The 23,189-nt window shown below is 46.7% G+C and overlaps 1 protein-coding gene across 5 annotated transcripts in view; it reads left to right on the plus strand.

Annotated features, from left to right (window-relative positions):
* BMS1 (BMS1 ribosome biogenesis factor) overlaps window positions 1-23,189 on the plus strand; it is a 75,571-nt gene that overhangs the window by 22,957 nt on the left and 29,425 nt on the right. For 4 of the 5 annotated variants that reach the window (XR_014026706.1, XR_014026707.1, XR_014026708.1 and 1 more), the window contains exons 15-23: window positions 1,183-1,362; window positions 2,593-2,781; window positions 4,568-4,748; window positions 10,352-10,410; window positions 10,746-10,868; window positions 11,655-11,802; window positions 12,669-12,844; window positions 18,852-19,013; window positions 22,092-22,774. Coding sequence is in view for 1 of the 5 variants with exons in the window: in XM_081329717.1 (XP_081185843.1) it covers window positions 1,183-1,362; window positions 2,593-2,781; window positions 4,568-4,748; window positions 10,352-10,410; window positions 10,746-10,868; window positions 11,655-11,802; window positions 12,669-12,844; window positions 18,852-19,013; window positions 22,092-22,319 (1,446 nt within the window). In the remaining 4 variants the exon portion in view is untranslated. Of the gene's footprint in view, window positions 1-1,182; window positions 1,363-2,592; window positions 2,782-4,567; window positions 4,749-10,351; window positions 10,411-10,745; window positions 10,869-11,654; window positions 11,803-12,668; window positions 12,845-18,851; window positions 19,014-22,091; window positions 22,798-23,189 lie in introns of those variants that run through there. The other variant, XM_081329717.1, reaches the window with a different exon arrangement.

The raw sequence follows: 23,189 nt of genomic DNA on the forward strand, positions 1-23,189 counted from the left end.
AAGATTTATGCTCCTTGCAGACAGCTGGTCGTTTGCCTCCTTTTGGAGAGTCATTGAGGCCACCTGGAGGTTTACCTGTGTCTTCGGGGTCACCTGAGTGGGGCAAATGGGTGTGGAGCCTTCTTGGAGCTGCTGAAAGGACTTGTGTGGTAGACCGGACATGGATGATGTCGTATCCCTCCCCCTCTGTCGAGGGAGAGGGTGTTCAATTTTGACCCAGATGGCCTCTTTGACCCCTCTTTCAAACCAGCTGGTCCTCTCGTGTCTTCCAAAGAGAGACCTTTGTCTTTCAAATGCAGGTGGAGTCTCAACCCTTTCCGTTGTCCGCCATTCCAGTCAGAGCTGAAGAAGCTTCTGGGATGAGAAGCGAAACGTCTTCGAAGAAAAGAAACAAGAAACTCCAGTTGCCTCCTGAAAAAAAAGTTTGGGACTGTCCTGGGTGTGACATAACCGGTGGATCCTGTGGGATAATTAAGTAATAGTTAATTAATTAACAATTAAGCCTCTCCTCCTGAGGAACGCTCAAGTCTTGGAAAAGCGTGAAAGGTTTCAAATTTTAAGTACAGGCAGTCCTCGACTTAGCGACGGGTTCATTTTAGCGGCCGTTCACGACGACTTATGGCCGTGTTTCACCCTTAACGACCCTCGCAGCATCCTCTGATTGGGTCGTGCGATTAGAATTCAGACCTTTGGCAATTGACCGATATTTTAAGTGCCCCCCGGGGTGGGTGGGTCACGTGACCCCCTTGGGAGACCTTTTAAATCAACGGGGAAAGCCAGATTTGCCTCGCAAACCGGGTTACTAAGTTAACTTCTGCGGTGATTCGTTTAAGTGCAGCAAGAACGGTCGTCAAAACGGGGCAAAAATTCCCCGAACCACTGTCTGGCTTAGCAGCAGAGGTTTTGGGCTCCATCCTGCTCGTAATTCGAGGACTGCTGGGATTTAACTTCCGAGTCTTTGTAAACCTTGTAAAGCTCGTAAACCTGTTGGGTGTAGAAAAAAGGCATCGGTCAAGGATTTATTTTTATTTATTTTTTTTAACTCCGGCGCTGCAGATTTCATTGGGGGAGAATAAAAAAAATTAAAAGCTCGATTGACTTGTATTATTATTATTATTATTATTATTATTGTTATTATTATTATTATTATTATTATTATTATTATTTCCTCCACGCCATTAGGCGGCCAACGAAGAAGGAGAGGATCACGAGGGAAAGAATGACAAAGGGGCGGCGGAGGAGGAAGAGCAGAAGAATCGCGTCGCCAAGAAGCGTAAGCTGAAAGAGATGTTTGATGCCGAATACGACGGGAACGCCACCTACTTCGATGACTTGAAGGAGGAGCTGCAGAAGCAAGCTCAGGTAGGTAACGTTTGCTTGCCGGAGTGCTCCAGAGGCAAAGAGAAGGGCCCAGCAAAGCTTCGCGTGCCGAGCGTGCCGAGTTAACATTGGGAAAAGGTGCGCCAATCGGTTAGCAAAGCCAGCAGCAGGAGAAGGAAATTTCATATTGCTCCGTCTGGACTGTCTTTGGGGTAAACAAAGCAGGGAGGGAGAAATGATGCCAGGTTTATTATAGCAACAACACTTAGACTTATATACCGCTTCACGGTGCTTTACAGCCCTCTCTAAGCGGTTTACAAAGTCGGCACATTGCCCCCTAACAATCTAGGTCCTCGTTTGACCGGCCTCGGAAGGATAGAAGGCTGAGTCGGCCTTGAGTCGGTCAGGGGCGAACTGCTGACAGTGGGCAGAGTTAGCCTGCAATAGCACTTAGACTTAGATATCGCTTCTCAGTGCTTTACAGCCCACTCTAAGCGGTTTACAGAGTCAGCCTATTCGCCCCCAACAATCTGGGTCCTCGTTTGACCGACCTCGGAAGGATGGAAGGCTGAGTCGGCTTTGAGTCGGTCAGGGTCGAACTGCTGACAGTGGGCTTAGTTAGCCTGCAATCCTGCATTCTAACCCCTGCCCCACCGCGGCTCTATGTTATAGCGTAAAGCAGTGGCTCTCAATCCGTAGTCTGTGGACCCCCAGGGGCCATGACGTCTCCATGGTGGGTGGGTGGGTGGGGGCGTCCACAAAGGCTTGAAGAAATGTCATGATTTAAATCTTGTCTTGGGGGTCCGTGGCCATGGTCCGTGGCCACAAAAGGTATTTAATAAGGGGAATCCTTGGTAAATAAATAAAACAAATAAATAAAGAAAGAAAAGGTTAAGAGCAACTGGCATGAAGCATTGTTATTATTTGAGAACCAGTTTGGTGTAGTGGTTTAAGGCACTAGGCTAGGAGATTGGGAGTTCCAGTCTTGCCTTAGGCTGACCTTGGATCCAGTCACACACTCTCATGCCTGAATTGTCGTGAAAAACTGGTTCACACGGTAACCCAACGGCACAGTAAGAAACGCACAAGAGAGGCACACAACCTTTAACAAGGTGAGCCCTAATCCAGGCGTGGCCTGTGGCGGAAGCGCAGATTCTCGTTTTGTAACTCGGCAGAATTGGCCCCGTACGCAGCCAAGATCAGCTGTGGGATTGTCTTGACGGACCCCCGTGCGATAAAGCATCGCCTTCCTTCTTAACGTTTGCAATGCAGCTTAACAGACTTGAGTTTGATGATCAAGATGACGAAACCCGAATTCAATACGAAGGATTTCGACCGGGCATGTATATCCGAGTAGAACTGGAGAATGTCCCGTGTGAACTGGTGCTGCATTTTGACCCACGTTACCCAATCGTCCTGGGCGGCCTCGGAAACACGGAAGGAAACGTGGGCTACGTGCAGGTGCGTTACGCTCTTGCACGCTTTTTAACCGTGATATATGAAGGTACATTTTTTTCTCTACGCAGTTGTGTCCGACTCGTCTCCGTTCCCTAACCGAAGGAGCCAGTGTTGTCTGAAGACGCTTTTGGGGTCATGTGGCCAGCATAACTATACACTCGGGGTCTTATTATTTATTTATTTATTATGGGACTTATATGCCGTCTTGGTGCCTTCCCACCACGCTTGCATGCTTTCGAACTGCTAGGTGGGCAGGAGCTGAGGCAAGGAACGGGGCTCACCCTATCCCTTTCCGTCTGACAAGCTCAGTGTCCTTAACCACTTGGCCATTATGTCCCCTTCCGTGATAGACAGAGATTCTCATGTGCTTCTGAATGTACCTTTTTCTGAAGGTGTGTATACATCTATACAAGGGACGCGGTGGCTCAGTGGGTTAGGATGCTGAGCTTGTCGATCAGAAGGTTGGCAGTTTGGCGGGTCGAATCCCGAGTGCCGCGTAACAGAGTGAGCGCCTGTTACTCGTCCCAGCTTCTGCCAACCTAGCAGTTCGAAAGCACGTAAAAATGCAAGTAGAAAAATAGGGACCACTCCGGTGGGAAAGTAACAGCGTTCCGTGCACCTTTGGCGTCTAGTCATGCCGGCCACATGACCACGGAGACGTCCTCAGACAAGCGCTGGCTCTTCGGCTTTGAAACGGAGATGAGCACCGGCCCCTAGAGTCGGAAACGACTAGCACGCGTGTGCGGGGGAACCTTTACCTTTACCTTTATACATCTATACATACCCATATACATACATACGTATTTTCCTATCTATGTGTATTTGACCTTCTGTGCATTGTTGTTAAGTTGTTGCCAAAGAGTTGTGCCTTATTTCCTGGGGATTTTGAAAGCTCAACCACACGCACATTTTTTTCGAAGCAGCCCCCTCTGTGCCTTCCATACTTTTACATGCAACTGAAAACTCCTTTCTCTTTTTTGTCTTATTTATTCTTTAAGAAAAGGTAAAAGCATTGGGTTGGTTTATGTGAGAAAAACAATAGATTTAAATATTTAAATGTAATTAACTCTGAGAAAATCTTAAACCAGTGAAAATGTTTAGAAAGCCGTGGGAAAAACAAATGCAAATAAGAACTGTAAACAGGATATATGATGAGACAACCAGAAGGATTAGATAAGCAAAGGAATATTATATTGTGGTGATTATTCTTTATGGAAAAGGTAAAAGCATTGGGTTGGTTTACATGAGAAAAAAAAATAGATTTAAATATTTAAATGTAATTAACTCTGAGAAAATCTTAAACCAGTAAAAATGTTTAGAACGCTGTGGGAAAAACAAATGCAAATAAGAGCTGTAAACAGGATATATATGATGAGACAACCAGAGGGATTAGATAAGAAAAAGAATATTATATCGTGGTGATTATTCTTTATAGAAATATTAGAAAACTTTTATACTTAATTACCATTTATTAAAACAATAAGAATTGTCTTAACTTAAGGTTGGTAAAAAAAACAAACACTATGAGGAGAAGAGGAAACCATGCAAAATTATCATGGGGATTATAGATTACAGAACTGAATTCTTAGTGAATGTTTGCTAAACGTAAACCCAGACAACGCACTGTCTACCGAATATTAAGGTGATTATGTTAAATAAAAATTAATAAAACATATTTATTTTTTTAAAAAAGAAAACTTTTCTCAGCGAAGGTGAGGGAGAGATTGTTGAAATGGCTTTTGAGATGAAATTGTTTCCTTTCTCTCTCTCTCTCTCTCTCTCTCTCCAGATGCGGTTGAAGAAGCATCGCTGGTACAAGAAAATCCTCAAAACCCGCGATCCTCTGATTCTGTCTCTAGGCTGGAGGCGGTTCCAGACAATTCCTATGTATTACATAGAAGACCACAACGGTCGTCACAGGCTACTTAAATATACGCCACAACATATGCACTGCGGAGTAACTTTCTGGGGTAAGAGCTCACGTCACAACTTTCGGACGTAAGACCAGGTAGTGTGAAGGACTTTCAATCAGAGTAGATCTGGAAGGGACCTTGGAGGTCTTCTAGTCCAGCCCCCTGTGCAAGCAGGAAACCCTACGCCATTTGAGACAAGCGGCTGTCCAGTCTCTTCTTAAAAACCTCTTGTGTTGGAGGACCCACAACTTCTGGAGGCAGTTTCTGTTCCACTGGTTAGTTGTCCTCGCTGTCAGGAAAGTTTCTCCTTGATTCCAGGTTGCTTCCCTACTTCTCGATTAGTTTCCATCCATTTGCTCCTTGTCTGGCCTTCGGGTGCTTTGGAAAATAGATTGTCTCCCTCTTCTTTCTGGCAGCCCCTCAAATATTGAAAGACTGCTATTGTGTGATGCCTGGTCCTTTTTTTTCCCTACCCAATCCCTGCAAATGTTCTTCCTGTGTTTTAGCCTCCAGCCCTCTAATCATCTTCGTTGCTCTTTGATAAGGATGTGCAGGATACTGAGAGTAATTTAATTTTAATTTAGTTTAATTAAATTTCTATACCGCCCTATTCCCGAAGGACTCAGGGCGGTATACAGGGCAGCATAAAATACAATATAAAAGATAATATAGAATTAAAATACATTAAATTAATTAAGCCCAATTAAAACAACATTTAAAAAGCTAAAACCCCTTCAGTCCAGGCCTGATAGATCGAAAAACCAGGTTTTCAGGTCCCGGCGAAACGAACGCAGATCGGGGGGCGGTCCTAAGTTCCACAGGTAAATCATTCCAGAGGGCAGGCGCGCCCACAGAGAACGCTCTTCCCCTAGGAATAGAGTAGTCAAGTTTACGCAGCAAGCACACAGATAAACTGAGGTGTGTAAAAAAGCTTTACTTGTGGAATAATACAATAGCACAGTCTTAAGAAAAAAATCAGTCCAGGTCATCCACGAGTAAAGAGATGATAGCAAATAACAAGAGTCCAAGGATTATCCGATACAGAGTCTTCTTACCAGTCCGTAAGTCAAAACACAGTTCTTCAGGTTTAGCAAACAGTAGCAAACCCACAAACCACAATAATCAGCAAGTAACAGCAAAACGTAACAGAGGGAATAACAGAGAAAGAAGCTATGTCTCTAGCTCCCTCTTATGGCCGTTGGAAAAAAGGCGTTGGCCAATCATCACACATTTAAAGTGACACAATACAGTTTCTATTACAACAATGCAATCATAGTTTATATGTATTGCCAACCCAACCCGTTAGGCCATAGTCATCTACCTAACACGCTTCTCTGCACTTTTTCCAAAGTCTCAACATCTTTTTTTTGTAATGCGGTGATCAAACCCAGATGCAGGTATTCCAGGTGTGGCTTTACTAAAGGTTTTTATAAAGTGGCACTAGTGCCTCGCGTGCTTTTGATGCTGTTTACGCAACAAGGAATCCCTTGCCGAGATGTTTTTTTATTGTGGTAGCAGTAACCACAATTCGTTGTTACCTGCTAGTTTGAAAAAAGGACTTGGTCAAACGTAGGGATGCTTTCAATGTTGGTTAAGGCAAGACAGTTCTAAATCTGTTTTAGACACAAGATTCAGACATCACCTTAGTGACATAAGAACAATGGTTTGGATCCCTGGCCAATAGATATTTAGATGGGAATAACAAGCAGACATATCAACAACTTAAGATATGCAGATGATACCACTCTAATGGCAGAAAGTGAAGAGGAACTAAAGAGCCTCTTGTTGCGGGTGAAGAAGGAGAGTGCAAAAGTGGGCTTGAAACTCAACATAAAGAAAACCAAGATCATGGCATCCGGCCCTCTCAGTTCCTGGCAAATAGATGGGGAAGAAATGGAGGTAGGGACAGATTTTACTTTCCTGGGCTCCAAGATCACCGCAGATGGGGACTGCAGCCAAGAAATTAAAAGACGCTCGCTCCTGGGGAGGAAAGCCATGGCAAATCTAGACAGCACACTAAAAAGCAGAGACATCACCCTGTCAACAAAAGTGCGTATAGCCAAGGCTATGGTCTTCCCAGTTGCAATGTATGGCAGTGAAAGCTGAACCATAAAAAAGGCTGAGCGCCAAAGAATGGAGGCCTTTGAACTCTGGTGCTGGAGAAGACTCCTGCGAGTCCCTTGGACTGCAAGGCGATCAAACCGGTCAGTCCTAGAGGAGATCAACCCTGACTGCTCTTTAGAAGGCCAGATCCTGAAGTTGAAACTCAAATCCTTTGGCCACCTAATGAGAAGGAAGGACTCACTGGAGAAGAGCCTAATGCTGGGAAAGGTTGAGGGCAAGAGAAGAAGGGGACGACAGAGAAGGAGGTGGCTGGATGGAGTCACTGAAGCGGTAGGCGTGAGCTTAAATGGACTCCAGAAGATGGTAGAGGACAGGAAGGCCTGGGGCCGCGATGGGTCAGACACGACTTCGCAACTAACAACAACAACAACAATAAAACAAGCAGATGGCATCCCCAAATAAGAGACATCGCTGGTATTACAATGCATTAAAGATGTATTTTAATGGCCAGATGAAATATCTGAAATGCTTGCTAACTAGCTCCATGAAAGGCAAAGAATTATATCTGTTCCATAAAAAAATACATACAAAAAAAGTCACCTTGGAGAAGAAAGATGCTTTGACTTGCTACACTGTTAAAAGAGTTTGTAAATCTTGATTATAATCATCTTCATTCCTTAGGCCAGCTGGTTGATAAACTGGGCCATTCATCTTGATTGTAAGTTCAATTCCTTGTGGGCCATTCGTCTTTTTTTTCTTTCGTTTTCCAATTTTGTCTTCCTTCACGCTCGGCTAGGTGGACTTTAAAAAAACCCAAAAAAACTAAGAAAGGTCAGACCTGATTAGGATTTGAAGGGGGAGACCCTCAGGAGTTCTAGGGCTCTCAGCTAGGTTGAAAAAAACCAAAAACCATTTGGAAGAAAGGAAGAGGCAGGCACCTCCTAGGCCAGTCTTTCTCAACCGTGGGCAGCTTTCAAATGCGTGCGTGGACTTCAACTCCCAGAATTCCCTAGCCAGTGTGGGAGCTGAGTCCACGCATCTTAAAGCCACTGAGGTTGAGAAAAACTGCCCTAGACTGTTGCCAAGAAAACTACAAGGTCATGCTAATCCAGATTGGAGCTCACCTTAGAAAGGTAAGGCATAGACAGACAGACAGACAGACAGACAGACAGACAGATAGAATAGGGAGATGATAGAGTAGGGAGATAGAGAGATGGGAGATGATAAAGGAGATGATAGAGAAAGAGTAGGGAGATGATAGATGCAGGTGATAGAAGGGAGATGATAGAGTAGGGAGATGAGAAGGGAGATCTGGATCCGTACCAATCGGGTTTCAGACCCGGGTATAGCACAGAGACAGCATTGGTCGCACTGGTGAATGATCTCTGGCGGGCCCGAGATAGAGGTTATTCCTCTGTCCTGGTCCTATTAGATCTCTCAGCGGCTTTTGATACCATCGACCACGGTATCTTACTGCGTCGTCTTGAGGGGTTGGGAGTGGGAGGCACCGTTTTACGGTGGTTCTCCTCCTACCTTTCGGACCGTTTACAGACGGTGTTAGCAGGGGGGCAGAGGTCAAGCCCTAGGCCTCTTAGTTGTGGAGTGCCTCAGGGTTCGGTGCTCTCGCCCCTCCTATTCAACATCTATATGAAGCCGCTGGGAAAGATCATCCGTGGCTTCGGGGTGAAATATCATCAATATGCTGATGATACCCAGCTTTTCATCTCCACCCCGAACCAACCCAGTGATGCCCTCGATGTGATGTCCCGTTGCCTGGAAGCGGTACAGATTTGGATGGGAGAAAACAGGCTTCGACTCAACCCGGCCAAGACTGAATGGCTGTACATACCGTCATCTCGTTTAGTCCAAGAGGTTCCATCTTTGACTATAGGAGGAGAGATGTTACCTCCCATTGATAGAGCACGCAATCTGGGCGTCCTCCTAGATTCACGACTCAGTTTTGAAGATCACATTGGAACCGTGGCTAGGGGGGCATTTGCACAGATTCGCCTTATATACCAATTGCGCCCCTTTTTGGACCGAGATGCCCTACGTACAGTCACCCACGCACTCGTTACCTCCCGTATAGACTACTGTAATGCTCTCTACATGGGGCTGCCCTTGAAGACCACCCGGAGGCTTCAGCTGGTGCAGAGTGCAGCTGCATGGGTAGTGATGGGAGCACCCCGATACTCCCATATTATACCCCTCCTGCGTGAGCTGCATTGGCTACCGGTTGCCCTCCGGGTGAGATTTAAGGTGCTGGTACTTACCTTTAAAGCCCTACATGGCTTAGGCCCGGGATACTTGCAGGACCATCTGCTGCCGGGAACGAATTCCCATCGCCCAGTACGCTCACACAGAGAAGGCCTCCTCAGGGTACCGTCAGCTAGGCAATGTCGGCTGGCAACCCCCAAGGGGAGGGCCTTCTCTGTGGGAGCGCCAGTCCTATGGAATCAGCTCCCCCCTGAGCTTCGGATGGCCCAAAATCTCCAGTCCTTTCGCCGCGGCCTCAAAACACTCCTTTTCCACCAGGCTGACCTGGACTGACAGGCATTTTAATTGTATTTACAATTTTTAATTTATTTTTAATTTTTAATTTTAATTTATTGCACAGATGATTTTAATTTTATTTTTTATCTTAATTTCTGTACTTATTATATGTTTTGTTGTTAGCCGCCCTGAGTCCTTCGGGAGATAGGGCGGGATATAAATCCCATAAATAAATAAATAAATAAATAAATAAATAAATAAATAAATAAATAAATAAATAAATAAATAAATAAATAAATAAGATAGAGAAAGAGTAGGTAGATGATGCAGGTGATAGAAGGGAGATGATAGAGTAGGGAGATGAGAGAAGGGATAAAGGAGATGATAGAGAAAGAGTAGGGAGATGATAGATGCAGGTGATAGAAGGGAGATGATGGAGTAGGGAGATGATAAAGGAGATGAGTAGGGAGATGATAGATGCAGGTGATAGAAGGGAGATGATAAAGGAGATGATAGAGAAAGAGGGAGATGATAGATGCAGCTGATAGAGAGAAGGGAGTTGATAGAGTAGGGAGATGAGAGAAGGGAGATGATAAAGGAGATAGAGTAGGGAGATTATAGATGCAGGTGATAGAGAGAAGAGATGATAGAGTAGGGAGATGAGAGAGAAGGGAGATGATAAAGGAGATGATAGAGAAAGAGTAGGGAGATGAGAGATGCAATAGAAGGGAGATGAGAGAGAAGGGAGATGATAAAGGAGATGATAGAGAAAGTGGGGAGATGATGGATGTAGGTGATAGAAGAGATGATAGAGTAAGGAGGTGATAGATGCAGGCAATAGAGTAGGGAGCTGATAGAGAGTAGGGCTATGATAGCGAGAGAGTAGAGATGATAAAGGAGATGATAAAGTAGGGAGATGATAGATGCAGGCGATAGAGAAGGGACATGATAGAGTAAGGAAATGATAGATGCACACGATAGGTAGATAGAAGATAGATAGATAGATAGATAGATAGATAGATAGATAGATAGATAGATAGATAGATAGATAGAGGCACGCTGTTAGGTCATTTGTTGATGGTTTCATTCAACATTCTCCACAGGCCCCATCACTCCACAAGGGACCGGGTGTTTAGCCGTCCAATCTGTGAGTGGTACAACGGTGAGTACATCAGCGTGGGGGGCTTCCAGTCACCTTCCTGCGGTCGCTTTTTGTGTGTGTGTGTGCTGTCGAAAACGAACCCAAATAGCTTCAACTTTGGCAGCTGAAGTTCTCCTCAACGGCTCCATTCATGGATGCGACGTTGAGAAGAAGATATTCAGGTGGTTTTTTACTAAGCCCTGGTCCAAACTGATTTCTTAACCCTTTAAAGCTCTTGTTTTTGTTTGTTTTTTTTAACTCAAAAGAGTTTCCTTGCAGGGAAAGCAAAACTAAATCCAAAGCCGTAGACTTTTCACTTTATACGTTGTAAGCGGACTTTCGTTGTTTTATTTCAGGCCGATTTTCGGATAGCTGCAACCGGAGTGGTGCTTGACTTGGATAAGTCCATAAGGATTGTGAAGAAACTAAAGCTGATTGGCTTCCCTTTCAAAATTTTCAAGAATACAGCTTTTATTAAGGTAGGAGTGTGGGTTTTTCGCACCCGGCGGGCTCCTCATGAACTTGCCAATAAATGGGGACATGTCTCTCTGAGCGTTCTCGGGATGAGGGCCCAGACCGAAGTCCTCAGCTCTCTTTTATTGAAATACAAGCAACACACAAGCAACAAGCAGCTATTCCAATGGTTACATTTCAGCTATAGCCCTGTATGAAATGTCATTGTTTCTGTTACTTTCTTGTACGTGTTCCAACGGGATTGTCCGTCTGCACAGAGCAGGATCATCTGATTTCTGATCAACTGCAACTTAGGAACAGAAACGAAACTTATCTCTGCCCTGAGTCAGACCTGCGCCATTTTATGTGAGCCTAAGGTGGAAATGTCACAGGTTTCCTACATAGGAGTTCGAGCGGTATTTTGCAACTTGGCCTTTTGTGAGCCATGCGGTGTTCAGCTTTATTTATTTAAATTTGTTACGGCTGGCCCTCCCTCAGAAGTCTCTGGGTACCAGTTCGGAGTGCAAATTTTATCTTGGCGTGGTATTTAATGCAACAATTTAAAAAAAAACAAAACACCGAAGTAAATTTGGCTACACTTTGGGAAAAGCGTGGCTTATTAGAGGCACACCTGCCTTCGACTGTGGCAGAAATGGCTCTCTCAAAGACACCGCTGTTGATTAAACACGCACACGCACACCCACACACTCTTCTTATAAGTAACAGAGGAAGGTGAGTTAGAAGACGCATCGGTTTTCTTTATTGTTAATCCTGGTACCCAATAAGTAGGAATGTTCTCCCACGCCATGCAGGGGATGTTCAACTCCGTGCTGGAAGTGGCTCGGTTTGAAGGGGCGGCCATCCGTACGGTGAGCGGCATCCGGGGACAGATTAAGAAGGCCCTCAGGACCCCAGAGGGGGCTTTCCGAGCAACGTTTGAAGACAAGTTACTGATGAGCGGTGAGTTGGGTTTCCCCGTTGTGCTCCTCTGAAACTGACTTCTGAGGGTCAGGAGGAGGATCGCTTCTGGGGTTGACACGCCCCGGCCGGCCGGCGGGCGGGCGAGTTGGGAAGACGAGAGAGTCAGTAGCTCAGACAGAGAGAGAGAGGGAGGGAAAGAGAGGGAGAGGAATGGGAGGAAGAGAGGGAGGGTGAGATAGGGAAAGCAAGAGGGAGGGAGGATGAGAGGGAAGGCAGAGGGAGGGAGAGAGGAGGAAGAGAGGGAGGGAGAGGGAGGGAAGGAGATGGAGGGGGAGGGAAAGGGAGAGGGGAGGGAGGGAGAGGGGGAAGGAGATGGAGGGGGAGGGAGAGGGAGAGGAGGGAGGGAGGGAGAGGGGGAAGGAGATGGAGGGGGAGGAAGAGGGAGGGAGGGGAAGGCAAGGGGGGAGAGGGAGAGGAGAGGGAAGGCAAGGAAGGGAGGGAGAGGGAGGAAGAGAGGGAGGGATGGCGAGGGAAGGAGAGGGGGAAGGAGATGGAGGGGGAAGGCAAGAGGGAGGGGGAGGGGGGAAGGAGAGGGAGGGGGAGGAAGAAAGGGAGGGAGGAAGAGGGAAGGCGAGTGGGAGAGGAGAGGGAAGGCAAAGGGAGGGAGAGGGAAAGGGAGAGGGAGGGAGAGGGGAGGGAAGGAGAGGGGGAATGAGGGAGGGGGGAGGGGGAATGAGGGAGGGGGGAGGGGGAAGGCAAGGGAGAAGGGGAGGGATGGGAGAAAGAGGGGAGGGAAGGAGAGAGAGGGAGGTATCAATTGATCGCAGCTGTGAAAATCCAGAGACCTCCGTGCTTTCAGCATTTAAGAAAAGATAATCTCCCCGACCATTTTTGTCCCTCTTCAGACATCGTCTTCCTGCGAACGTGGTATCCTGTGTCTGCCCCGGCCTTTTACAACCCGGTCACCTCTTTACTGAAGCCTCCGGGCGAGAAATCCTCGTGGAACGGAATGAGGACAACGGGGCAGCTGAGGCACGAGAAAGGCATCAGGCTGAAGCACAACAAGGACTCCCTCTATAAGGTGGGGCCGTCCGTGCCACGTGGTAGGCGTGGCAGGTTTTGACTGATTTTGTCTCTGATGCATCGGTTTGGGTACCGGCCACTTCCACAAATCTGCCAGGTTTCTGCCACGTGGGTAGGGGGACTCTTAAATTAAGAAATCTAATTTAGTTTGGGCATCACTGTAGGGATTCAGGATGATCATTTTATTGAGGGTAAGATAGATGGCTGGATGGCTGGAGAGAGAGAGAGAGAGAGAGAGAGAGAGAGAGTAACTAGATAAGGCGATCAGATAGATAGGTACCGTATATACTTGAGTATAAGCCGAATTTTTCAGCCCACTTTTTGGGCTGAAAAACTCCACTTCGGCTTATACTCCAGTCAACAAAAAAATTTTACCGAGGACTTGCGCGCGGCCGAGGCTTCGGTGCTTCCCTCCAGAGGAAGAAGGCGCTGGATGCGGCCGGCTCTGCGGGGAAGGGGGAGCGGTGGCGGGGGCGACGGAAAAGCCGCAAAAACGGTAGGAGAGATGCTGACTGGCGGCGGCCTCGGAGGAGGCGGAGGGGGAGGAGGGAGGGAAGGGTGACCGGGCGGGGGAGGGGGGGGTGAGCCAGAAGGAAAAGGGAAAGTCATCCCGCAGAGCGGTTGCGAAAAGAGGGAGGAGATAAGCCAGCCCGGTACCTGGATCCGCTTCCTGTGTCTCCTCTGCTCTGCCATGATGTCCCCGTTTTGGTCTCCTGGTGACGTGGGGCTGAGCCGGAAAAGGGGGAGGGGGAGACCGAGGGAGGGAGGAAAGAAGAGAGAGAGAGAGACGAGCTAGCGTCAGCCAGCGGTGTCACGCGGGGCAGCAAGCCATTAGGAGCCCTTGGGGAGGCAGCGCAGTCTGGCCGCTGGGCTTGTGTGTGTGTGTGTGTCCCATCTGCAAAGCTGCCGAGGAAGGAGAAGCGGGATACTGGTTGGGGGGGGGGAGCGGCAAAAGCGGGGGGGGGAGAGAGAAACGGCTCCGCCTTTGGTTCCCCCTCCTAAAGCACAGGGGTGCTAGAGAAAGTTTGGAGTTGGGTAAGGAAGCGCAAAATTCAGGAAGAAAAGCGGGGCGGCGGGCGAACGGGAGACCTGTACAAGGGGGAAGGGGAACTCTCTGCTGTGTGTGTGTGTGTGTGTGTGTGTGTGTGTGTGTGTGTGTGGCCCATCTGCAAAGCTGCCGAGGAAGGAGAAGCAGGATACTGGTTGGGGGGGAGCGGCAAAAGCGGGGGGGGGGGGGAGAGAGAAACGGCTCCGCCTTTGGTTCCCCCTCCTAAAGCACAGGGGTGCTAGAGAAAGTTTGGAGTTGGGTAAGGAAGGGCAAAATTCAGGAAGAAAAGCGGGGCGGCAGGCAAACGGGAGACCTGTACAAGGGGGAAGGGGAACTCTCTGCTTTGTGTGTGTGTGTGTGTGTGTGTGTGTGTGTGTGTGTGTGTGTGTGTGGCCCATCTGCAAAGCTGCCGAGGAAGGAGAAGTGGAGGAGGCAGTGGCGGCGGAGGCGGCCGCAGCACCGGCAGCCTTCCGCTTTTGCCGCTTTTGTGTGTGCGTGTGTGTGTGTCCCATCTGCAAAGCTGCCGGGGAAGGAGACACACAAAGACACACAAAAGCGGCAAAAGTGGAAGGCTGCCGGTGCTGCGGCCACCTCCGCCGCCGCCACTGCCTCCTCCATTTCTCCTTCCTCGGCAGCTTTGCAGATGGGACACACACACACACACACACACACAAAAGCGGCAAAAGCGGAAGACTGCCGGTGCTGCGGCCGCCTCCGCCGCCGCCACTGCCTCCTCCACCCAACCAGTATCCTGCTTCTCCTTCCTCGGCAGCTTTGCAGATGGGACACACACACACACACACAGACACACACACACAGACACACACACACAGACACACACACAAAGCAGAGAGTTCCCCTTCCCCCTTGTACAGGTCTCCCGTTCGCCCGCCGCCCCGCTTTTCTTCCTGAATTTTGCCCTTCCTTACCCAACTCCAAACTTTCTCTAGCGCCCCTGTGCTTTAGGAGGGGGAACCAAAGGCGGAGCCGTTTCTCTCTCCCCCCCCCGCTTTTGCCGCTCCCCCCCAACCAGTATCCTGCTTCTCCTTCCTCGGAAGCTTTGCAGATGGGACACACACACACACACACACACGCACACACAAAAGCGGCAAAAGCGGGGGGGGGGAGAAAGAAACACCTTGTTCTCTCGTCGCAGCGGAGACTTGTTTCGGGGGATCCAGCCTCTGTCACCCCCTTCTCTCAGCTGGGCAGCTGACAGAAAGGGGCGGCAGAAGCTGCATCCCCCGAAAGAAGTCTTCGCCGAGAAAATGGGCGCTGAGATTTTCTCGGCGAAGACTCACCTTCTCCCGTTCATCACATTCTTCGGTAAAGAGATTCACTCGATCCATGGTTTCAAGGTTGGGGTAGAGAAATCCCGGTTTGTTTCAAGAAACCGGGGTGGTTTATGAGCCTATAGATTTTAGACTTTGCATCTTGTTTTGCTTCCTCGGTTCCCACGAAGCCCGAAATTCTTTTTTCCCCCCTCTGGTTTCTGCCCAACTGTCAACTCGTGGTAAAACAAACAAACAGAAAGCCCCCCCCCCTCTCTCTCTCTCTCTAACGAATTGAACAGGCACCCAAGCTATCAGGTGATGGCGTTCACGCTTGGGTGTTTGCGCGGATCAGAAACGGAAGGAGAAATTCATTTCTGCTTGCAATTCACTATCTCGGTCATCCCTGAGAGAAGAGAGCTTTTAAAGAAGCAGCTGCAAAATTCGTTCATCCTCATCCTCTTCCTCATCCTCATCCTCTCTCTCTCTCTCTCTCTCTCTCTCTCTCTCTCTCTCTCTCTCTCTCTCTCTCTCTCTCTCTCTGTGTGTGTGTGTGTGTGGTGTGTTATCTCGAACCAGATGGGATGGCAAAGTCAAATGCAAATGGGGATCTTGCAGATCTTGCCCTGCCTTTCACCCCACGGTTACCTTCTGTTCTTGATGAGCTCACGAGTGCTCAAGGACAAAATAGGGCAGGGCAGAGCCGGCAGTTAAAAATAGGATGCAGATAAAAGGAAAGGTAAGGAGGGGTTCAGGTTGAGAGGAGAGGCTGCATAGCCTTAGTGTAACTCCTGTTTGGGCTGACTGGGTTGCCTCCGATGGGCTCTGACAGTGGAACAGAATGGAATAGAAAATATGGAATGGAATGGAACAGAACGTAGAACAGAACAGAACAGAACAGAATAGAATAGAATAGAATAGAATAGAATAGAATAGAATAGAATAGAATAGAATAGAATAGAATAGAATAGAATAGAATAGAAATATAGAAAGTGAATGGAATAGAATAGAATAGAATAGAAATATAGAAAGTGAATAGAATAGAATAGAATAGAATAGAATAGAATAGAATAGAATAGAAATATAGAAAGTGAATAGAATAGAATAGAATAGAATAGAAATATAGAAAGTGAATGGAATAGAATAGAATAGAATAGAAATATAGAAAGTGAATAGAATAGAATAGAATAGAATAGAATAGAATAGAATAGAATAGAATAGAATAGAATAGAATAGAATAGAAATATAGAAAGTGAATAGAATAGAATAGAATAGAATAGAATAGAATAGAATAGAATAGAATAGAATTATAGAAAGTGAATAGAATAGAATAGAATAGAAATATAGAAAGTGAATAGAATAGAATAGAATAGAATAGAATAGAATAGAATAGAATAGAATAGAATAGAGCTGGAAGGGACCTTGGAGGTCTTCTAGTCTAGCCCCTTGCTCAAGCAGGAGGACCTATACCAGTGGTGGTGAACCTATGGCACGCCTGCCAGAGGTGGCACTCAGAGCCCTCTCTGTTGGTACGTGCGCCACCACCGCTGCCAGCAGCAGGTCCTTGTCGGTTGGTGGACTGGAAGAAAAGGGAGGGGGAAGCATTTTACATGCGTGCATGCGCGCACGGGGCCACGAGCAGGCACATGCTGCAAAGGGGGCGGGGCTAGTGCCTGCGTGATACTCACTAGCCCAGCCCCGTTCTCACGTGGTGCGGTGCCTTGTATCTGCACCCTGCGGCGCGGCGGTTGGCATTTTTGTGCCTTGCGGTACGGTGGCCCATTTTTTGCTCCCCCTTTTTTTCGTGCCAGAGGCGGCACTCAGAGGCGCCTCCCTGTCCCCTCCCCCGAGGGCACCAGAATGCCGATGCTGCCTTGGCACTTTGTGATAAACAAGTGGGTTTTGGCTTGCGGTTTGGGCACTCGGTCTCTAAAAGTTTCGCCACCACTGACCGATACCATCTCAGACAGGTGAATGTCCAGTCTCTTCTTAAAAACCTCCAGTGATGGAGCACTCTTGATTTCTGGTGGCAAGCTGTTCCACTGGGCAGCTGAGAGAAAGGGGCGGCAGAAGCTGCATCCCCCGAAAGAAGTCTTCGCCGAGAAAATGGGCGCTGAGACGCCTCATTCTCTCGCTCAGCGGAGACTTCTTTCGCGAGATCCAGCCTCTGCCGTGCTGCACCGAGAGAACAGCAAGCCGCCCCATTCTCTCGGCAGAGCACTCCACCGCCCCATTCTCTCGGCGGCTTGCCACCCCGTTCTCTCATCTCAGCAGAGACGTCTTTCGGGGGATCCAGCCTCCAGCTGCTGCATTTCCCAGCCTCGGCTTATACTCGAGTCAATAACTTTTACCAGTTTTTTGGGGTAAAATTGGGGGTCTCGGCTTATACTCGAGTCGGCTTATACTCAAGTATATACGGTAGGTAGGTATGTAGGTAGGGAAAGAGATGGGATATATGATAGAGAGAGGAATAAGATAGATAGATAGATAGATAGATAGATAGATAGATAGATAGATAGATAGATAGATAGATAGATAGATAGATAGATGATAGATAGATAGATAGATAGATAGATAGATAGATAGATAGAGATAGATAGATAGATAGATAGATAGATAGATAGATAGATGATAGATAGATAGATAGATAGATAGATAGATAGATAGATAGATAGATAGATAGATAGATGATAGATAGGAAGGAAGAAAAGGAAAGGGAGGGAAGGAGAGAAGAATGGAAGAAGGAAGGAGAGAAAAGGGAGGGAGGGAGGGAGGAAAGGAAGGAATAGATAGAATTAGATTGAGAGTGGATGGATGGAAGGAAGGAAGGAAGGAATGGATATATGATAGATATTAGGGGATTAGTTCAGGCAATTTGATAGGTAAAAGGGTAGATAGGTAGAGTAGTACATAGGTAGAGAAGGTGATTGATAGAGAAGGTGATCCAAGAGAGAGAGAAGATGCTTAGACAGACAGCTGGATGGATTCCTGGCTGGCTGGATAGAGGACTAGATTGATGGAGGATGGAGGATATACAGACAGACAGTTGGACTACCGGTTGGCAGACTGGGTGGACGGATGATAAATCCTGACAAGGATGCTGGACGGCATAATGGTTAGAAAGAGGCCCTAAAGGAAGGGGCAGGATTTTGCTGCCTCAGGGGCTGTTTAGAAGTTTGCTTGAAACTTTTAAGCGCGTTCCAAGACTTAAACAACATTTTTATTTGTGGTCGACGGAACGTTTTGGTGGGACGATTTGCATCGGGAGGAGGCCCCAGAAATGATAGTTGGTGGATTCAATAAAGAATCTGCTATCGGGATGGTTTGACGTTCATTTGTTTCAGGGCAAAAATGAAGTCAGCTCACCGAAAGAACGCAAAAGGCTTCGCTCCAAACTGGCTCTTGTGCGCGTCCGTGCGTGTGTGTGTGTGTGTAAAATTGCGCAACTCTTTTGCATTTCGAAAGCGAAACATTCCACTTCCACCCTTCCTGAAAGCGCTTTCGAAGCTTGAAACAAATCGGCTGGGCGTTTTGGTTTTTCTTTCGTTTTCGTTTTGTTTTGCTCAACGTGGGACATCCCACCAAACGCCCGTGTATGCTTTGCCCAGTCTCGAAAAAAGAGCCTGACCTTTTTCCTTTCCTTCTTTCCTTTCCTTCTTTCCCCCCCCCCCACCCCCTTTCCTTAGCCGATAACGCGGGAGAAGAAACATTTCAACAAGCTGCACATTCCCAAAGCTCTCCAGAAAGCCTTGCCTTTTAAGAACAAGCCGAAGTTCCAAGAGAGGAAGAAGAAAGTCACCCGGGACAAGTGGAGACCGGCGGTGGTCAGGGAACCGCATGAAAGAAAGGTGAGCGATTTTAGGGCCCCGGTTAGCAGCTCCCCACCTCTCCTGAATTTCGCCCAGAAGAGTCGTTAAGCGTGGATGTTCAGCCGTCAGACGGAGGAGGACGGGAAGTTTGAGGTCTCTGGTCCGTGCAGATTCTCAGCCATCCGGGTCAGGGTGGGCCCAAAGCTGCTGATTTTTCAAGAGGCAACTGGAATTCCTTGGGTTTTCTTTTCTCTTTTTTTTTCTTTGAAGACCTTTCCCTTCTCATCCACAGAGCTTCTTCGGCTCTGACTGAAGGATCAGGAAGGGAAGGATTGATACTCCTTGTGTTTTTCTTTGAAGACCTTTCCCTTCTCATCCACGGAGCTTCTTCGGCTCTGACGGAAGGGTGGGGAAGGGAAGGATTGATACTCCTTGTGTTTTTCTTTGAAGACCTTTCCCTTCTCATCCACGGAGCTTCTTCGGCTCTGATGGAAGGGTGGGGAAGGGAAGGATTGATACTCCTTGCAGACAGCTGGCCATTTGCCTTCTTTTTAGAGAGTCGTTGAGGCCGCTTGGAGGTTGACCTGTATACTCAAGGATCACCTGAGTAGATTGGAATCATTTGCACTACTCAGTAGCCATCCCGAGGACACAGGTAAACCTCCAGGTGGCCTCGATGACTCTCTAAAAAGAAGGCAAATGAGCAGCCGTCTGCAAGGAGTGTAAATCCTTCCTTTCCCCGCCCTCCACTCAGAGCTGAAGAAGCTTCTGGGATGAGAAGCGAAACCTCTTCAAAGAAAAAAAAACCAGGAAAGTCCAGTTGCCTCCTAAAAAAAAAAAGCAGCTTTGGGACATCACAATGGATATCGCAAAGATACTTTCCTAGTGAAATGGTTTGAAGGTTTGCCACGGATTCCATTTCGAGGTGGATTTGATCCTACCCAGTTTCATTTTGTTTCGTATCCTCGGTCCGATTCCATGAAGCTTGGCCGTAAGAATGCCGGTGTTGCCTACAGATAGTCCTTGACTTACGACAGCTTGTTTAGTGACCGTATGAAGTTATATAACATTACTGGGGGGGGGGGAAACCCAGACATTTTTCACCCTTACGACCACTGCAGCATCCCCCGGTTGTCACGTGATCAAAATTCAGATGCTTGGCAACCCGGTTCCTATTTACAACGGTCGCAGCCTCCCGGGGAATCACGCGATCCCCTTTTGCGGCCTTCTGACAAGCGAAAGTCAACGGGGGAAGCCCGATTTACTTCACGCTTCTGTTAGTAACTAAACAACTGCAGCGGCAAGAAATGTCGTAAAAGTAGGGCCGAACCCCCCCCAACTCACTCGCTTAGCAACGTGAATTTTGGGCTGAATTGGGGCCGTAAGTCGAGGACTCCCTGTATTTACACAATCCTTCATTCTTTATGGGAGGTGGGGGTTTTTTTCTAAATCTTAAGAAGCTTCCTGAGTTTTTCTAAGCTAGAAGCGAAACTGCACAAACTCCGCCAAGTTTGTGTTCTACTCTAGCTGTAAAAGCTGCCCTAGCGGTCGTGCTTTTTTGTAAAATCCATGGCAATAGGCCCCCTGCCAGCTCTGATGAACTCTTTTATCGGTGCCTGCAGGTAGCAAATACGGCGACCAGATTTATTGCTTTGAATAATGTTAGATTAAATGACTTTGATTGCAGACGGTAGGTAATTAAATCCAGGAGGTAGCAGCCGCCAACGGACGGACGGGCATTGTTCGCGTTACCTTTTAATCGTTTCCTGATCTGAGGATCAAGAGAGAGAAAAAAAAGAATATTTAAACACCTGAGTTAATCCTAGCAATTACTTTGGTGGGTTTTGGGTACGATAAAAGCAATCGAGCCAGGCTTTCTGAGTCCTTTAAAAGAGGCCGTGCTAATGCTAGATGCTAACGAAGTTCATAATTCCTACAATTTTAAGACCCAGCATGTCATTGTGTCATGCTTGGATGCTTTTGGGGGGTTGTTTTTTCCAAACTTGAGCTTGGGTTCATCAATTTGGGCCTTTCCTTTTTAAAAAAATATTTTATTAGTTTGTAGGTTTGCAGTTCGTTAGCGCTTAGTAAACAACGTCTGGGCTCAAATGTTTCACTTAATATGCATATTAAATTCCTCATCTCTACCCCATTTTTCCAGCCACTGGTTAAAATACATCATCCCACGTTTGGAAGTATTCTGTGTCCCTTTTGCTTTCATTTTCAAAGTAAGCCTATCCATTTTCCCCCACAGTCTAAAATTTCCCTAATTATCTCTTCTTCAGCTGGTATTTCTTCATTTTTCCAATGCTGCGCGAATGCAGTTCTCGCTGCTGTTAATACATGCAACATTAAATACAGACATTTTTTTCTCTCATGTTTATTTTTTCTGAGATTATACCCAAAAAGAAATCGTTCCGGCTTAAAAAAATTACGTGTTTTCTTAACATTTTCTCTTAACCGCCTATGTATTTTTGACCCCAATTTCTGGTTTTCTTTGGAGCATGTCCACCAAAGATGATAATAGGTGCCTGGTTTTTGCCTACGTTTCCCAACAATTGCCGGACATATTTTTTAAAACCTTTTTGCTAACCTCACCGGTGGTAAGTGCCACTTGTCAAACATTTTATTTATTTTATTTATTATTTATTAATTCGGTTTATAGACCGCCCTACTCCCGAAGGACTCAGGGCGGTTTACAAGGCAAAATTTAAAAACAATACAATATAAAATTAAAATAAAATTAAATTAAGTCTAGCCCCCAAAAAATTAAAATCACAATTTAAAGACATTAAAACCCCCTCAGTCCAGACCAGATAGCTCAAAGAGCCAGGTTTTTAGGTCCCGGCGAAATGAACGAAGGTCGGGGGCAGTATATAAAAGGCATTTTATATACCTTTTCTTTACAAAGCAGCTGCCATGGTCACTTTATAGTTTTCTTTCCCAAAGATTCTGCCGTCTTTCCAACTCTCTATTGTGCCCCCATTTTTTAATTTTTTTAATTTTTTGCCCAGGTTATCATTGTTTCTCTGTATTTATTCCATCTTCCACCTTTCGACTTAAAACAAAAAGTTATGCGGTTTTACCTAATTAATTTGGCTCCTTCTTAACGTTAAGGTCGCAGCGCTTCTCTCGGCCCTGGGCACGGTGCACAACTACAAATTGCAGAAAGAGAAGGCGCAGCACCGCCAGCAGGTTAAAGAGCATCAGAAGGCGAAAGAGAAGGAGGAAGAAGCGAAGCTGAGGAGGCAGAAGGAAGCCCGGAAGAAGCTTTTCCGTATTATTGGACAGAAGGAGAAGAAAAGGCAAAAGTCAAGTCTAAAAGGCCGGGCTGAAAAAGAGTAAGAAGCTTAAAAACCAGAAGCAGTTTGGCAGCCTTCCACCCGAGCATCCAAAACGCCAAACCAGTTCTAAATTGGAGATGTACGTTGTACAAAAAGCGTGGCGGACCTCTGCCGCTGGTTCTAGATCGGTCTAGTCTGGAGAAGGAACGGACCCCTCGGAGAAGATTCTGGAATGTTCCGTTAAGAGCACGAGGGATTTTTTTTTTATTTCCCCCACACACAAACACACACACGCTCTGCCAATGCTTTTCTAAGCACCTGTCAGTAAGAACTTGAGACGCTGGGTTCTCGGGTTGGCCCAGTGAACACAGATCTCAAAAAATATTCCAGCTTGTGGGTTTTCTGGATTGGAAGGACTGTGCAGTTTTGGAAAGGCAATTTGATCAGAGCTGAAAAGAGCTGTCCGGTGTCGGCGGTCTTCGATAAGGCTTTGTTTCGCGTCACGCTGAGATAATCGTGAATAATATTTTCTATTTTAAGTTTGGCGAGTTGACTGAGTTATGCTTTTTGCGTGCGGTCCTAAGGGGTTTTTAACTTGCTTCTGGTGAATGCGAAAAGCTCAGCGTGCGGTATGATCTTAATGTGTGTTGCTTGAAAGTTGAAGCTGTTGGCAGATTAAAAGGTAAGTTCAACGGTAGAATCTGAAGCTGTAGAAGATAGATAGATAGATAGATAGATAGATAGATAGATAGATAGATAGATAGATAGATAGATAGATAGATAGATAGATAGATAGATAGAGATAGATAGAATAGAGATAGATAGATAGATAGATAGATAGATAGATAGATAGATAGATAGATAGATAGATAGACAGACAGACAGACAGACAGACAGACGACAGACAGACAGACAGACAGACAGACAGATA

The sequence above is a fragment of the Vipera berus genome (genome assembly GCF_964194415.1).
Source record: "Vipera berus genome assembly, chromosome: 5".
NCBI classification, from domain to species: Eukaryota; Metazoa; Chordata; class Lepidosauria; order Squamata; family Viperidae; genus Vipera; species Vipera berus.